This window comes from Prionailurus bengalensis, chromosome X (assembly GCF_016509475.1).
Source record: "Prionailurus bengalensis isolate Pbe53 chromosome X, Fcat_Pben_1.1_paternal_pri, whole genome shotgun sequence".
Lineage (NCBI taxonomy): Eukaryota > Metazoa > Chordata > Mammalia > Carnivora > Felidae > Prionailurus > Prionailurus bengalensis.
Window position 1 is genome coordinate 97,943,559 of NC_057361.1, and position 18,217 is coordinate 97,961,775.

At 49.6% G+C, this 18,217-nt stretch overlaps 1 protein-coding gene across 1 annotated transcript in view; it reads left to right on the top strand.

The window, feature by feature from the left end:
- Nucleotides 1-967: 967 nt before the first annotated feature.
- Nucleotides 968-18,217, top strand: part of IL13RA1 (interleukin 13 receptor subunit alpha 1) — a 60,018-nt gene continuing 42,768 nt past the window's right edge. The window contains exons 1-4 of the mRNA XM_043571398.1: nt 968-1,235; nt 8,628-8,767; nt 15,231-15,369; nt 17,568-17,688. Coding sequence (XP_043427333.1) covers nt 1,148-1,235; nt 8,628-8,767; nt 15,231-15,369; nt 17,568-17,688 — 488 coding nt within the window. The 5' untranslated portion in view covers nt 968-1,147. The remainder of the gene's footprint in view (nt 1,236-8,627; nt 8,768-15,230; nt 15,370-17,567; nt 17,689-18,217) is intronic.

Genomic DNA, 18,217 nt, shown 5'->3' on the forward strand with positions numbered 1-18,217 from the left:
TGCATCGGATTCTGTCTCCCTCTCTCTCTGCCCTTCCCCCGCTCGGCTTTGTCGGGGTCTCTCTCTCTCTCTCTCTCTCTCTCTCAAAAATAAATAAACATTAAAAAAATTTTTTAAACCGGAATCTCTCTCGGAACCCCCAGAAGGAACACGGCTCTGCTCACGCCTTGAGTTTGGCCCGGTGAGACTTCTGACTTCCAGAACGCTAATAAAACTGTGCTAAGTCACTAAATTTATGGTAATTTGTTACAGCAGCAATAGGAAAGTAACAAGGGTTCCCGTTTTCCTCCATCCCCAGCCTCATTGACCTTCATAGTCACCCACTTTCTGTATCCAGTGTGTGTCCTTCGGCCTAAACCGGTAAAAAAGAATTATGTAGAAAGTTGCATGTGCGCTTTTAAAATGCAAGAACTGTACATAGTATGGCACTGTCCTTCACATGAAAACTTTTGCTCTCCCCCAACCCCGACGCCACGTTATGCGTTACCAGCTTCCCAATACACCTTTCGGCCTATTCACCAAGCACGCCCCTGCGAAGTCCCCGCTGTGCACTTGGAGCCCAGTCCACCGTGGGAGGTGGGGTTGGGATTACTAAGCCTGGAGTCAGAGTTTAGGAAACTAGGGCTCAGAGGCCGACGATTGGCAGCCGCGCCTCCCGACTCCCGGGCCGAGGCTGCTTCCCGTAGGTGACCCTCGTCCCGGCCCCGCCACGACCCAGGCCCCGCAGGTCCGCACGGAGCGGCGACGCCGGCCGGGGCTGCCTCCCGCGCGCGGAGGGGGGAGGGCGGGACCGGCGGGCGCCCGGGCCGGGCCGCGACGCGGTCGAGGAAGTTCAGCGCGGCCCGAGCCGAGCCGGGGCTCCGGGGTGGGGGTGGGGGGGGACGCGGGGCGGCGGCGGGGCCAGGTGCGGCGCGAGGCGCGAGGCGCGGGAGGCGCGGGAGGCGCGGGGGCCCCGGCGCCCCGCCCCCTCCGCCCGCGCCCGCGGCTCGCGGCTCGGGTTACCTGCGGCGGGTGGGCGGGGCGGCCTTTCCGGTCTGCGCCGGCCCCCAGCCTCCAGGGCGGCGGAGCCGGGAAGTGGGAGAGGGAGCGAAGGAGGCGGAGACTGCCCGAGCCCGCAGCCCGGCCGGGCTCCGAGGAGAGGGGCTGCATGGAGCGGCCGGCGCGGCTCTGCGGGCTGTGGGCGCTGCTGCTCTGCGCCGGCGGCGGCGGCGGCGGCGGGGGCGCCGCGCCCACCGGTGAGTGCGGCCGCGGGCCCGGGGCGGCGGCCGAGGGGGCGGCTGGGGTCGCGGCGGACAGGGGTCGAGGGCTGCGGCGAGGGAGGGCGCCGGGGGGTGGGGGTGGGGGGCGGTCCTCACGACGCCCGGCGACCGCAGCCTCCGGCGCCCGGTTTGAGGTTGGGGACCCGGGAGCGACGGGGCGTTCCCGGGTCGCAGGCGGTGGCGGCGGCGGGGCAGGCGACGACTCGCCGCCGTACTTCCCTCGCGCCGTCGGGAAGAGCCCGGCGCCCGGGCGCCGGACGGAAACATGCCCACGGCGTCGGAGGGCGGCGGGTCAGGACCCGCGAGGTCGTCCGGGAGGGGATGAGGGGCCAGGAAGCCGCGCGGACGGCGACCGAGGCCGGGGCGAGCCGGGGGCGCGCCGGGGCTCCTTGTGAGTGAGGCGGTGGGAGTTGAAGGGAACCCCTGGAGACCCCGGTCCTCGTAGAAAAAAGACGCGAGGGCCCCCGCCTCCTCCGGCGTTCAAGAAATCCGTTGGGAAACCGGGAGCAGCATCCGGGTGGATGCCTTTTTGTTTTCTTTACTAACCTTTACGTTTGGAAACGATTGTCGGCTTACAGACGAGTTGCAGAGATACTACAGAGGGGTCACACGTCGCCCTCACCCCGTGTGGCAACTTTTCGTTAATCGGCCCGGCGGAGTTACACTGTGAACAGTTGGGGGCTGATGACTTTTTCACGGACAGCTCCTGGCTTGAGCGGCCTTCTGGGCGCGTTGGGTGACCACAGTAGCTCCACATCGGAGAGGTCTTATTACCATATTGACACAAACACCCACAATTTGCTGATTGCATTTCCATCAGTGTGTTGTGCTTTGAAACCCAAGTTGAAACGTTGATTAGGAAATCTGGATGCTCCTTATTGATTCAGTCAACAAAACGTGTGCACTCAGCTCCGTGCCAGGGTTCTCGGGGCTGCGGATGCAGCGGTGAGCGAAGTAGACCGAGCCAGCCCCTGCCCTGTACAGCTTCTAGGCTCTTGGCAGAGTCAGAGAGGAGGGAAAAGTAACATATCAGGTGTGTGGGACGGCGCTGAGTACAATGAAGAAAAACGAAGCGGAGAAGGGGTTTGCCATTATAAACAGGGTGAAGTGGGAAGGCCTTACTTGAAAAGGTGGCATTTAAAGTGGAGGCCGGAGGCAGGTTGGAAGTTTTCGGTTAATAATTATTCAAGCGTCTGCCTTGTTTAGCACTGAGCCGAGCTCTGTAGGTTAGCGGACAACCGTGGAGTGTAATTCAGTTGGGAACATCGGATTCCCATATCCTGTGGGGAAATGAAATCCAGAGAAGGCAAGGGACTTATTTAGGGTCACCTGTCTCCTTAGTGTCCTGATGTTCATGGTCCTGCTCCAACACCCTGCCTCCTGCGGCCTCCCACACGCACCTGAAACAACAGCTGGCCTTCTAGGCAATACCGGCAACCCCCAACTTAATCAGTTTTGTCTCAGCAGTTCTTTGGTAACTTGGGTTACTTAGAACACAGAAACTTTTTTCCCATTAGAAATATTGATAAAATTGCGGGGCCTCTGGCTGGGCTCCATCAGTGGAGCATGTGACTCTTGATCTCAGGGTTGTGAGTTCAAGCCCCATGCTGGGTATAGAGATGACTTAAAAAAAAAAAAAAGAAATATTGATAAAATTTCAATGAGATACGGTGAAGAAAAAAAGAAGCAGGGGACTTGAGTTTTAGTGGTCTGACATTTCCCAGCTGTGGGACTCTGGGTTCATCATTTCCCTTTTCTTGTGTGGCAATTTTCTCATCTGTAAGTTCTTTTTTTTTTTTTTAATGTTTATTTATTTTGAGAGAGGGACAGAGAGTGCGGGGGAGGGGTCGAGAGAGAGAGAGAGAGAGAGAGAGAGAGAGAGGGAATCCCAAGCAGACTCCGTGCTGTTAACCCAGAGCTTGACACAGGGCTCAATCGCACGAACCCTGAGATTGCAGCCTGGGCCAGTATCAAGAGTCAGACGCTCAGGGTGCCTGGGTGGCTCAGTCAGTTAAGCATCTGACTTCGGCTCAGGCCATGATCTCACGGTCCGTGGGTTCGAGCCCCGCGTCGGGCTCTGTGCTGGCCGCTCAGAGCCTGGAGCCTGCATTGGATTCTGTGTCTCCCTCTCTCTCTGTCCCACCCCTGCTCACACTCTGTTTCTGTCTCTCTCGAGAATAAATAAACATTAAAAAAAATTTTTTTTTAAACGAGTTGGACGCTCAACCAACTGAGCCACCCAGGTGCCTCGCCTGTAAGTTCTAAGGGCTCTTCCAGCTCTAATCTTCTGTGTTCATAAAATGATTAGGTTACAAGCTGAATTTAGTCTGCTTAGTCTGATAGTCCACATGGTGGCATGTCTTAATAACAAAAACTAGCATTTATATAGTGTTTAATATTCTTTATGCCAGGCAGCGTTCTGAGTCTTCCATTTGTGTTGTTTCATTTAACCTTCACACAAAACCTATCCTATAGGTGCTGCCGTTAGTCCCATTTTGGATATAAGGTAGCTGGGCACAGTGAGGCTAAGAGTCTTGCTCCAAGCCTTGTGGGTGGTAGAGTGGAGCTAGGCGTCCAATCTGGGCAGCCTGACTCCAGAGGTCATGCCCTGACCCCTGTATTCAGTGCCTCCCTCTGTAGAAGGGACGGGGAGTCCTTGGCTGGGAGAGGAGCTGGCCACCTCCCAGAGTAGCAGGTAGGATTGGTTGGGACCCATGAACAGATGGACAGGTCATTTGTTTTGAAGTGATTGATCGTATATTGGAGACTCGCTTTCTAATTGCCAGACCGTGTGGCCCAAATAATAAGCACTGTAGGCGTTCAGAAGAGGGGAAGCTGTGAGGACTGGTAGTTGTGGGGAAGAGGTAAAACTTGAGCTAGACCTTCAGGATGGGTGGAATTTGAGTGGGTGGAGAAGTTCTTCCCAGTCAGGGCAGAATAGCCAGAGTAGAGACCCAGAAATGAGGGTGAGACGGTGCTCCCTTGTGGGCAGCAAGCAGCCCGGCTTGGCAGGAGGGTGTGTTGGCAAAGTCAGTCCAGGCAGAAGAGTTTCATTTGCCCATGAAGGCCTGGAGTGGGGCACAGCGTGAGGGAAATGACACCAGAGGAGAAGCAAGCAGGGAGACTTGACCGGGTGACAGGACTCGCTGGAGCGTAAAGCTGTCCAGGACTCTAGGGTTGAAGTTGTCCACCAGAAAGATGTGTTGTGGGGACGCCCGTGTGGTTCAGTCGGTTAAGCGTCTGACTCTTGATTTCGGCTCAGGTCATGATCTCACGGTTTGCAAGTTCGAGCCCCGTGTCGGGCTCTGTGCTGACAGCACGAAGCCTGCTCGGGATTTGCTCTCTCCTTCTCTCTGCTCCTCCCCTGCTCATGCGCTCTCTCTCTCTCTCTCTCTGTCTCTGTCTCTCTCTCTCAAAAGAAAGAAATAAGATTTAAACGAAAAGAAAGAAAGAAAGATGCGTGGTGAATGCCTCCTGTCCAGGGCCATGACTTACTGGTGTCAGCCTGTCTCGCAGGCCCAGAAGAGCACATTGGTATGATTGGGATGATTAAAAGAGATGTTGCAAGAGAAAATGGACAGACGTTGATGACTGAGTAGATGTAAGGGAAGGAGGCGGTGACTCATATATGACTGTTGTGATTTCCTTAACTTTTCCCGAAATATGCAGGCCTCTGCCATCTCCTGTGATTGAATAGGAGAGAGCAAAAACTATTATCTAAGCAACATGCCCTATTAGAGCATTGACCGTCTCAGTTTCTAAGTAGAATGGAATCTTGTGCGAGGTGACCGTACAGACTCTCTTGAGGGTTGAAGTTTAGTTGGGGGTAGCTACTTGAGTCCCTCCTTCCCATTCCCCTTTCTGAAGCCAGTGATCAACCTCTGAGGAACGGTTGGAATTAACTGCCCGTTCTGTCTTACAGGCGGTGGGCACGTATCCCTTTCACAGACAGCCAAAGCAACTATTTTTTTTTTAAGTTTAATCATTTTTGAAAGAGAGAGACAGAGTGTGAGCAGGGGAGGGGCAGAGAGAGAGAGGGAGACACGGCATCTGAAGCAGGCTCCAGGCTCCGAGCTGTCAGCACAGAGCCTGACGCGGGGCTCCAACTCATGAACCACGAGATCATGACCTGAGCCGAAGTGAGATGCTTAACCGGGTGAGCCATCCAGGCGCCCCCCAAAGCAGCTATTTTATTTTATCTTATTTTATTTTATTTTATTTTATTTTATTTTATTTTATTATTTTATTTATTTTAGAGAGAGAGAGCATGAGTGGGGGGAGAGGGCCACAGGGAAGGAGAATGAATCTTCAGCAGGCTCCACGCTCATTGCGGAGCCCGCGGGGCTCGATCCCACGACCCCGGGATCATGACCTGAGCTGAAATCAAGAGTCGGACACTTAACCAACTGGGCCACCCAGGCGCCCCCCAAAGCACCTGTTTAGAACTGTTTTGTTTCTTCAAAAAGAGAGCAAGTAGATTGCTAACGTTTATATAGCACTTGCTCTGTGCCAGGCTCCGTTCTGAGCATTTTATCTGTAGTAACTCATTTCATCCTCAAGATTGCCCTTTTGTGATAGGTCGTTCTTGATCATCCTCATGCTATAGGTGAGAAACCTGGAGCACAGAGAGGTTAAGGAACTTGCCAGCCAGTCTGTAGCAGAGCTGGGATGGGAACTCAGGCAGTCTGGCTCCAGAGTCCATGCTCATAATCCTACGCTGTACTGAAATGATATCATGTCTTACATATGAGGAGCTATTAGAGATCTGTACGAGAAGTACAGTCACCAGTTATTTACGAACATATCTCCGTGTGTTATACCTACATACACATGTATCCATATATATTTAAATGTTCGGAGATTGTATTTTAAGTTTCAGGATGACTGAGAGCGTGTGTGTGTGTGTGTGTGTGTGGGTGTATTTTTAAAGTATAGGAAGTGGAAAAACCTCAAGAGAAATGGAAGGAACCATTAGGGAGAAAAAAAAGGGATGGCAGATAGCCACAAGTAGCCTAAAATGCCAACCAATTAGAAGATTTGACTAAAGGACCCTTAACAGATGCGGGGAAAAATAAACCGATCTGAGAGATTGGAAATAGTGCAGGCTATTGTTCTATTAAAATACTGAGGTTAAAAAACAGATTTCTTTTAAAAGTTTATTGATTTATTTCGAGAGAGACAGCACGAGTGGGGTAGAGGCAGAGAGAGAGGGAGACAGAGAATCCCCAGCAGGGTCCGTGCTGCCAGTGCAGAGCCTGATGCGGGGCTCGAACCCACGAAACCACAAGATCATGACCTGAGCCAAAACCAAGAGTCGGGCGCTTAACCAACTGAGCCACCCAGGCACCCCCAAAAATAGATTCTAAAAGGTCTGAAATTGCCTTGAAAATTGAGGTGTGATTTATTACATTACCATAAATAGGTAATATTTTTTATTATCGGGGCTTTAATGTTTGCGTGGGAGTAGGAAGGTAGAGCGTCAGGAAGTTTGCTGCCGGGTGTTTCTGGAAAGTGCGGAATATGGCAGATAAGCCTAGAGTAGATCGTAGTCTTCGGGAGGAACGAAGTTCTTATTAGAGGCTCTAGAGCTGACAAATGATTTGTCTTCACGGGTGCTGATGTGGCATTAGAAAGGCCAAAATGAAACCGCCGTATACGCCCGTAGGTGCTTAGAATCCTGACGCCAGCACTGTTGCCTGAGCCGTCGATGCTTCCGGACGCTAGCTGGGTTTTAACTCAGTGCAGTGGGAATTTTCTGCCTCCGCTGGTCCTGCCGCGGGCTGCGCGTCCCCACACTTGGGCCTTTTGGTCACCCTTGCGGGAAACACTGATGGTAGAAGAGTCGGGAAAGGGAATGAATATCCAGAGTCCAGAGCCTTTGGGGAAATGCCAGCTACGTAGTGCCTGTGGGGCTGATGTTTGGGGACCAAAGGAATCTTTTGTTCAGTTGAAGAGGAAGGTAATGGCATAAAGTATTTACGGATTATGTAAGAGGCCCAGTGCACTCCAGTGTGTTGGCATAGAGTATAAAATAGAGCTCTGTGGATTGGTAAATTAAAGACAACGGTATCCTGTACGCAATCAATAAGGACTGAGTTTGCAACTTGGGGCAATTTGGGAGGATTTATTTATTTATTTGTTTTATTATTTTTTAAAGGTTTATTTTATTTTGTGTGTGTGAGAGAGAGAACGCACGCGAGTGCAAGTGGGGAAGGGGCAGAGAGAGAGAGAGAGAGAGAGAGAGAGGGAGAGAGAGAGAGAATCCCACGCAGACTCTTCACCACCAGTGCGGGGCGGAGCCCGATGCGGGGCTCGAACCCACGAACCGGGAGATCATGACCTGAGCTGAAGCTAGACGCTTAACTGACTGAGCCATCCACACACCCCGGGATTGTTTTTTCTTTAATGAGTTTAATGAACTTTATTTTGGAATAATTTTCAATTTATAGAAAAGTGGCGAAGGTAGAAGAGAGGTTCTGTCATCCGGTTCCCGGGGGGTGATTTTGGTAGTCCTGGTCTCAGAAGCTCTCGGCAAAGTTTGAAATGGTGTTTCCTTTCCCCCACTCTGTGTCTTTCCCTGTTTTCGGCAGAAGCTTTAAAACTCTTTTCCCTGGTGATAGAGCTGGGTCCAAAACGATAGAGTCACTAAGTATTTGGTGGAGGCAGTGGTGGGTTTTCTCCAAATGAAACACATTTTTAAGATACTGGTTCAGTTTCCCTCTCTTCTTCCCTCTTCGGATTAGTCAGAGCTACAGTCCCAGCTGTTTAGTGTCAGGCCTCAGAGGAATGACAGGCACTGTTAAATCTTTCTCAGTACTTCTTTGGAAAAGTTATAAAAACAGTTCCCGGGTCACGTTAGCAAGCACGATTAAAGACACGCTGCTGAGACCCACCCGCGGAGCTGCCAGAGATTGACGTTGTCTGCACTGAGTGAGCTGTAGATCCCGAGCAGAGGGAGCCCCGAATTCCTGCGGGAGGAAAACAGAACTTTCAGGCTGCGCTCTTCCCTGTGTCCACACTAAAGCAAGTAGTTAAGAACGTGGCCCCGGAGCCACACTTCCTGGGTTGTATCCCAGCTCTGCCATTGACGAGCTAGGGGACATGGGGCAAGTGACTCAGTGTGCTTGACCGCGGTCACTTCATCTTCAAGATGAGGCTCCTCGTCCCTGTCTCGTAAGGTGGTCGTGAGGATTCGGTGCATTAGTATGTGGAGAGGACTTAGAACGGTGCCTGGCTCGATACCCGGGAGCTGTTGTTCTCTCAGTCATCCTATTCTTGGCCTCTAGGACTTGGAGGAATGGATCAAATGACCCACTAAAAACCCTGGCCAGTGCTGATAAATGTACTCCTTGTGCTTCATTTGAACAGAAACTCAGCCGCCTGTGACAAATTTGAGCGTTTCTGTTGAAAACCTCTGCACGGTCATCTGGACATGGGACCCTCCTGAGGGAGCCAGCCCGAATTGCACCTTACGGTATTTTAGTCATTTTGACAACAAACAGGATAAGGTAAGTTTTCTGGAAGGTATTGCATTGATGAGGCAAAGTGAACACTTTGAACCGGAGCCAAGAATAAACTGAATTCTAACCTCACTTCGAAGTGGGAATTTTGTCTTGGGTTTTGCGTCGAAATTTTACCTGGGAAAGTGACTGTTGAAAAAAATCGAGCGTTTGAACATTCGAAACTGTTGGCTCATTATTTGATAATGAAATGCAATGAGATACTCTGTTGGGAAATACTAGGTATCTTTATCTACTGGGCTCTCAACAAATCATGGCGTTAGCATTTCTTCCTGTGTTCCTGCCTGCATGTATATAACACTTCCAGTTTCTCAGGGAGTTTTCCCACTTACCGTCTTGCTAATGACACGCACGCAGGTATGTAAGAACTATGTGACACAAAAGTAATTGGCCATATGGAAAGTGAAAAACTAAAAAGACATCAGTGGCAGATAGGGTTGGCTAGGTTTCCCGATGCCTGAGGAAAAATGAGGGGAACTTTCAGCCTTTCCAGTCAGATGTAGTCAACTGACATAAGTGAATTTTTGTTAACAAGATTGGATAATTTTCAGATTCTTTACGGTAGTCTTGTCCAGTGGAATTTTCTCTTGGGCCCTATCGTCTTGTAGCCCCTTCTAACTGACAGATTCTTCAAAGCATCAGATCAGCTGTTCAAAACTATTTTGTATCTTTATACCTTCTTTCAGTGAGGGGAGACGTCAGGGGTGGTTGGGGTTGAATTTGTCAGGGACTATGAGAAGGCTGAATGGGAGAAGTTGTTACTAGTGACGGTGCTCTGGATCAGCGAACCGTGGAATCATCATGTTCATGCAGCCTGGCACCAGGGGGAGTCAGGAGAACTAGGCTCTAGTTGGTGGCCACTCAGCGATCCCTGTGGCCTGGGGTAAGTTCTTGAACCTCTCTGAGCCTTAGTTTCCTGCTGTGTAAAGTGTGGCTCTACTCTCTTCTCTGGCTTTCTGGGACGTGGAAAATCATGTATGTGAAAGCTTAATAAAGCAAGGATGAAACAGGCTCTTCCTCTTGAGGGAAACTTACTAATCTGCCTTTCTTCCCCCTTTTCTGCTGGGGTGTTAATTACGGGTTAGGTGTTCATTGATAGAGAATTGAGGCTACTCAGGGTATTTGCTTTTTTTTTTTTTTTTTTTTTTTTAGAGAGAGAGAAAAGTGTTTAAGCAGGCTCCATGCCTAGCGTGGAGCCTGACGTGGGGCTCTACCTCAAGACCGTGAGATCGTGACCCTGAGATCATGACCGGAGCCGAAATCCAGAATCGGACGCTTAACCGACTGAGCCACCCAGGCACCCCAGAAATATTTGCATTTTAAGAGGTCCTCTGGGTGGCTCAGTCGGATGAACGTCCCACTCTTGATTTCAGCTCAGGTCATGTTCCCAGGGTCATGGGCTCGAGCCCCAGGACGGACTCCATGCTGAGCATGGAGCCTGACTAGGATTCTCTCCATCTGTCCCTCTGTCCCTCTCCCCCACTTACACACACACTCTAACATTAAAAAAAAAGAGGTCCTCTAGACCCGAATAGACACTTTTTCCAGAGAAGACATCCAGATGGCCAACAGACACATGAAAAGATGCTCAACATCACTCATCGTCAGGGAATGCAAATCAAAACCACAATTAGATCTATTGCTTCATACTTGTCAGGATGGCTAGTATCAAAAGGACAAGAAATATCTGGGTGCCTGGCTGGCTCAGTGGGTAGAGCATGCGACTCTTGATCTCAGGGTTCTAAGTTTGAGCCCCACATTGGCTGTAGCGCTTACTTAAAGACAAAATCTTAAAAAAAAAAAAAAAAAAAAAAAAAGGACCAGAACTATCACGTGCTGGTGACGATGTGGAGAGAAGGGAACCCTCCTGCACTGTTGGTGGGACTGTAAATTCTGGAAAACGATATGGAGGTTCCTCAAGAAATTAAAAATAGAACTGCCCTACGGTCCAGCAGTTCCACTTCTGGGTATTCACCTGAAGAAAATGGAGACACTAATTCAAAAAGATACATGCACCCCTACGATTATTGCAGCATTACTCACAATGGTCACGGTAGGGGAGATGAAGTGATGAAGAAGATGTGGTATATTTATACAGCATCATGTGACTCGGCCATAAAAAAGAACGAAATGTTGCCATCTGTGGCAACGCCGATGGACCAAAGACAAATACCCTGTGATTTCACTCATGTGGACTCGAAAAAAACCAAACGAACACACAAAACAAGACAGAAACCGATTCACAGGCGCAGAGGACAAGCTGATGGTTGCAGGGGACGAATGGGCAAAGTAGGTGTAGGGGATTAAGCCGTACAAGCTTTCGGTTATAAAATAATTAAGCCATGACGGCAAAGACCACAGCGTAGGGAAGACAGCCAACAATATTCTAAGAAGTTTGTGCGGTGACAGATGGTGACCAGACCTACCGTCAGGGGGACCGCTGAGTAAGGGACATAAATGTCGCATCCCTGTTTTGCGCACCCGAAACTAGTATGTCAACTATACTTCAATGAAAAAAAAGAAAAAAGACAAAAAGCAAGCCGACAAAAAGGAGATGCCCTCAATGCAGAAGTTGAGCTCAGGAGTTGAGTTCCCCTTCCGCTCTGCCGGCTTCCTCTTGTTCCTAAGGAGGGGCCATCAGGCATTTGGATTCTTAGGGGCAACTCTCAGTACTTCAGGCCCTGCGAAATCACAGAAGAGACCTTATTTAAGGGCTTCGCCTAAGTATCGCGTTGAAACCGAGGGGAGGTCACCTTGTCTTCTAACAGGTCCACGTTCATTAGCCAGCCAAGCACACTCGAGGGTCGGTCGCGTAGACACGGTGGTATCGTAGCCTGGAAATGGGGCCGACTCCACAGGAGAGATACAGAAACTGAGACTTGAAAGCGACCATAGGAGGCAGTGGAATCAGAGAGGATTGGGTTTGACGGTGTGGCTCTTCCCCTGTCAAGGCGTGTGACCCTGGGCAGGTCACTTAACCTCCCCGAGCCTTCATTTCCTTGTTTGTAAAATGCCGGGGTGGGACCCACCCGACGTCAGCGGCGCGTGCATTAGAGGAGAGGATGTTCGCAATGCACCTGGCCCCGAGCTCATGTTCCATAATCGTCCCTTTTTCTTCTTCTTTTTCTTGTTACGTCGAATCACATGAAATTGTTGCTTTTATAGGTCATATGGTTCAACCTAACATCACCCTCCATTTTGCCCCTGGGGAGACCAGATGGAAACCATGAAGAGTGACCTCTGCCTGAGGCCTGCTCATTTATATTCCAGCCACCTGACCTCTGACCATTGGTGCAGTCAGTGCCACAGTTGTGAGAAACACGGATTATCTCTTCTAATCAATGCTGGGAGATATCCCATGTGACCTTTTGAAGTTTTTCAGTCCTGAGGCTGAGAACGAGTGGCAGGAGCGGTTTCCCTTTCCCCTTCCCGTCCTTTGGACAAAGCATTAAGATGATCAGATTGTCTGGTATACGCTTTGAAGCAGATCGCAGTAGTGGCTTTAGGATAGTTTGTACATGTTAGGGGGGCTTGTGAGACCGTCTAGAGGTCTTACGTTGCTAAATGAGATAAACCCTTGAGGTCACTTTCAGTCTTCAGATTGGAGGGCCATGAACACAAGAGACAGGGATTCATATACGATTTTTGTTTTTTTATTTTATTTTTTTTTAATTTTTTTTTCAACATTTATTTAATTTTGGGACAGAGAGAGACAGAGCATGAACGGGGGAGGGGCAGAGAGAGAGGGAGACACAGAATCGGAAACAGGCTCCAGGCTCCAGGCTCCGAGCCGTCAGCCCAGAGCCCGACGCGCGGCTCGAACTCCCGGACCGCGAGATCGTGACCTGGCTGAAGTCGGACGCTTAACCGACTGCGCCACCCAGGCGCCCCTGTTTTTTTAAATACAAGATGAGTTTTAAGTGGCTGCCCTCCACCATTGTTGTAGCAATATCTCCTAGTTTCCCAGTCTGGTGAGTCGAAGAAGGATCTGGCATCAGGTTTTGTTTTTGTTTTTTTGGCTGCTTGTTGTTAAAAGAACGTTGATTTATGTGCTTTGGCATCAGATTAGGTATCTTTCATCACCAAGAGATAGGCAAGTCTCACTAGGTGAATAAATTAAAGAGCTGTTGTGCCATCCAGGCGTCCAGAGAGGCAAAAGCCGAGGCCGACGCACTTTTCCTGCTGAGAAAGGAATCTGGAATTGGGAAAGGTGTGATCCGGCCAAATGAACGTCGGTCCTGAGGGGGAGGGATCATTTCAGGACTCTGGCCTTGGATTTTGATAAATTTTCAAAGGAGCCCAGATTCCCCGAGGGGTGGAGCCTCGTGTCATGCAGCAGCTACCCGTGGAATGAGTCACCGCAGCCAGCCGAAAGTCACGTGGGAGCCATCGCACGTACCTCATCAAGATCTGCTGGAAGGGGTTTAGTTCCTTGTCTGATAAAGGTGTGCTGGACTTGGCGGTCGTTGACAGTTGGGGTTTCTACTTCTTTCGTGCCAATTGCATATTAACGTACCTTGAGCTACATGGGACTGGTGCTTGGTGAGACTGGGAGGTGGGTGACATTTGCATCCCGGGGCCTTCGCGCCTCCCTGCCCACGGTCCCGGGGCCGGTCTCCGCTGTCACGGGCTGAGAGCCCTCACCTCCTCGGCACGCAGGCCACTCTCGAGGGCCGATTCCTTCCTTTGCCGTGAGAGCTCTCTCGGGGGAAAAAAAAAATTCCAGAAAGCTTTGTGCTGGCATAACCGGCGTGTTCCATCCCTGTAGGCAGCACTGCCATAGAAAGCCAAATGGTGAGTCGGTTTCTTGTGAAGGATCAGAAATGAGTTGTGAAAATGTATTTGGCTAAGAGCGGCTGGAGGTCCCACTGCAGAAAGGCAGAGCTTTGCCGGTGGCACAGAATTAGTGTCCGTGGAGCTAGATCCCCCCCAGAACCTTCTGCCGGCCAGAAGGTTGCTCACACACCTTTCTTTTTCTTTGTTTCCTCAGGGCTGACCAGGTAAGTCCCTTTTCAGAGTGCTGTTGTGCCTGGGCCTAAAGCTCTTCAGTCTCTGATGTGCTGTTTTTCCCGTCTTTGCTGCTGTGATTCATTAATTGTTGATGTACTAGCTCCCTCTCAGAGGGCACCCTTAATGTCTTGCTTTCGGGGGTATCTCACAGTTGTCCTTACACTCAGCTGGCAGCCGGCCTCTGAAATGGCAGAGCAGCTCTTTAGGACGGCAGACAGAGGCAGCCGTGACAAAGTTTTCACTTCAGGGCCGGCAGCACGTATATGAAAGGAAGTGCTATCTCCAACTTGAGTCAGAAACTATTGCAAAACAGGAAGCTCCTTGGAGCCCTGATTAAAAGCAGCTTCAGAATTATTCCAACTCTGTCAGTTTGGAAAATGTTAATTTCCTAAAGAGCCCTCTAATCTCCTCATTCTAAATCCTAACCACCAGATTTGTGATTTACATCTGTATGCTGTCAGGAATGGTCATCTACTCTTCAGAATAAGGGTGTGGTTCTCTGAACAACCCTTGACATTTCTGTGTGTGTGTGAGGTAGTCACAATGGTCAGACATGGGGCACCGGGGTGGCTCAGTCGGTTAAACGTCCGACTTCGGCTCAGGTCATGATCTCGCGGTCTGTGGGTTCGTGCTCCGTGTCTGGCTCTGTGCTGACCGCTCGGAGCCTGGAGCCTGTTTCGGATTCTGTGTCTCCCTCTCTCTCTGCCCCTCCCCCGCTCACGCTCTGTCTCTGTCTCTGCCTCTCTCTCAAAAATAAATAAGATTTTTTAAAAATGGCCAAACAGTGCAGGAAGATGTTTAATGAAAAGTCTCTCTGTGGTCCCCAGGCCCTCCTTTACTTCCTGCCCTCAGAGGTGACCAGGGTCACTGGATTCTTAAAGCAGTTTTTCACCTTGATCTTGATCATGATACTGCATCTGGTTAGGAATGGAATATTGATCATCTTATCGTGTTTCCTTTAAAGTTGCTTTTAGACAGTTGATGTGTTAGCATAGTAGGTTTATAGGTAAATGTCATAATGTTTGTACATTTAAAATGTAGGAAATTGTCTTTTATCTGTACTGGGGTTTCTCAGCCGTGGCACTGCTGAGATTTGGTGCGGGATAATTCTTTGTCGTAAGGGGAGGGAAGGCAGTCTTGTGCCTTGTACCATGTTGAGCAGCATCCTTGGCCGCTGCCTACTAGACGCCACTGGCAGCCCCCTCCTACGTTCCGGTGACCAAAAATATTCTTAGACTTTATCAAAAGTCCTCCGGCGGGGGGGGGGGGGGGCGCGGGGCGGGGAAAGCAAAATCACCCCAGGTTGAGAGTCACTGTTTTATGCCATCCGATAACTTTCCATTTTTTTTTTTACACATTTGAACATGCCATTGTTTTATTAGCTGAGTGTGTTTCTGTGTATTTGCTACAGTAATGCCTTTTTAAAACTTCCTAACCTTAGAAAATCGCTCCTGAAACCCATCGTTCAAAAGAAGTGCCCCTGAACGAGAGGATCTGTCTGCAAGTGGGATCCCAGTGTAGCACCAATGAAAGTGACAATCCTAGCATTTTGGTGGAAAAATGCACCCCGCCCCCTGAAGGTAACAGCTGAAAGCACTGTTTGGTGGTATTTAGAGCATAAATCCAAATTATCCATATGCTCATGTTCGGTGTTCATTAATTCATTCAATTTTCAGATACTTGCTGAGTCTGATAAGCTCCAGGCATTGTACTAGGTGCTGACAACACAATGATAAATATGAGGATGTCCCTGCTTTCGAAGTGCTCACAACTTGAGTAAATGCCTAGTAGTTACACAGCACTTAATAATTTGGAATACGGGTATGTCTGGGTGGCTCAGTCAGTTGAGCGTCTGGCTTCGGCTCAGGCCACGATCTCATGGTTCGTGAGTTCGAGCCCTGCATTGGGCTCGTTCGGTTGCTGTCAGCGCAGAGCTCACTTTGGATCCTCTGTCCCCCTCTCTCTCTGCCCCTCCCACCCCTCTCAAAAATAAGTAATTTGGAATGTGATATACACACATATACACCCTTCCCCTAAATTAAGCCTCATGAGCTTGTTGTGGTTTTTTTGTTAATTTTTTTTTTTGGTAGGGAGAGCGAGCCTGCAAGTAGGCGAGGAACAGAGGGAGAGGGAGAGAGAGAATCTTAAGCAGGTTTCATGCCCAGCGTGGAGACTGAAGCGGGGCTCAGTCTCACAACCGTGAGATCATGACCTGGGCTGAAATCGAGTCAGATGCTTAACCGACTGCGTCACCCAGGAGCCCCAGCTTGTCTTGTGATGTGAGCAAGTTACCCGGGACCCATTCCATGAGGAAGAGGGGAACTGAGTGAGTTGCCCTAGGTCTTTAGATTACAGGTCCAGTACCTTAAAAAAGCCAAAATACTGTCTTCCTCTTTAGAGAGATTAGCTTGATAAACGGGACATATTTGGGGAAAGGTTTGAGAAAAGGAAAAGGGGCCCGTGGGCCCTGCTCCAGTTCAAGACCAGCCCTGGGCACAGCTGTCACGTAGTCAGGTCGGTCATTGGCCCCCAGTTCCCTTCCCGCCCATCACCCAGATTCTTCTGGCTCTTGGCTCGCACGGAGGGAGGGGTGTATACTGATTAAGAGCAGGGCTGCCAGAGTAGATGTCCAAGCTGAAGTCTCAGCTCTGCCAACCAGTAGCCGTGTGACCTTTGGCAGGTCACTTAGCCCCTCCCGCCTTCACTTTCCTCATCTGTAAACTGGGGATGATGACAGTACTTCCTGCCAGGACCGTTGAAAAGCTGATGTAAGTCACTCGAGGTGAGGTAGTTAGAATAGGGCCTGGCAAGAGCAAATCCTGTGTACGTACTATCTATTAATGTCATGTTGCCCCTTGTTTGGAAGGTTCCCTCTCCCACCACCAGACCTTAGCGCTATGTGGCCTGGTCTCCAGACCATCCTCTCTGCCTGCCTTGCGCCGATCAAAAGTATATGAAGTCGTCTTTGTAAAAGGATAAAATTCAGTACTGCCATGAGGCTGGGAACATGGTTTAAAACAACTTAGCTCCCTTTTTCTCATTTCTTTGGGAGTTTAAGGAATAATCTGAAAAAGCCTACATCGTATTGTGCCAGTAAAACGGTTGATGACGGCTCAGTCCAGTACCCCTTCAAGAGTCCTGAGGGATAGCAAGTTTGCATTTTAAACAGAGGCGTTTAACTTGGTGACATGATGCCCTAACTGCAAAGGCTTTATACAGGTCGAGATTTCAGATGATAAAGACGATAGGGCTCGTAAAGTCATAATCCACAGGAAACAACTACCAAGAGTGATGTTATGCTTAACTTTTCCCCGAGTTGCTTCAGGAGGAATGCTTGTTTAGTCTTTAAAACAAGATGTGTTAGTAGGGGTCAGAAGACAGGAAGGTGAATGGTGACTCAGTAGACTTGTTTTCTTGAAAGACAGGTAGGTATATATGGGTCGTTTGTATTTTCACTTTCATTTAGGAATTCCGTACTCACTTCCTACAATTGAAATACTATTTGACCTTTAGACTCTCTCTCCAGTTAGGGCTACAAAGTTAGAGTCCCACAGGGATGGTAAAGCTATTTCCTCGGTATCTGGAGGTGAGAGAGAGAGTTTTGAGCGAGTCAGATTTGGGTTTTCTCCATCCTGGGTGCCTCGTAGGTAAAATGGCATGAGAGATTAGGGATTGGCTTTCTGGGAAGACACTCTCACCGTCCCCCATGCCCCAGAGGGATTGGCAGGTTTGCCTGGCAGGGAAAGAAGGAGCCTAAACCCTTGGCTGGATGTTGCAGGTGATCCTGAGTCTGCTGTGACTGAGCTCCAATGCGTTTGGCACAACCTGAGCTACATGAAGTGTACTTGGCTCCCCGGAAGGAACACAAGTCCCGACACCAACTATACTCTCTACTACTGGTGAGTGTGCGCAGGAGACTTGCGGGGGAAGAATGGATTGCTTTTGTTTGGCGAGCACTGGGCTCTAACCTAATTAAAAACCGAAACCGAGGGGCGCCTGGGTGGCTCAGTCGGTCGAGCGTCCGACTCTTGATCTCGGCCCACATCACGATCTCACGGTTCGTGAGTTCGAGCCCCACGTCGGGCTCTGTGCTGACAACACACAGTCTGCTTAGGATTCTCTCTCTCTCTCTCTCTCTCTCTCTCTCTCTCTGTATCCGTCTCTCTCTCTCTGCATCCCTCTCTTGCCCCTCCCCCATTTGTATCCTGTCTCTCCCAAAATAAATACATAAACATTTAAAACAAACAAAAAACCAAAACTGAAAAAGAACAACCTGTTTTTTTGGCTTTATTTATCATTGTTTTTAATTGAGGTATAATTAACACACAATGTTCTATTAGCTTCAGGTGTACAACACAGTGATTCAACAATCACATCTTCTTTTTAAAAAAAACTTTTTTAAATGTTTATTTATTTTTGAGACAGAGA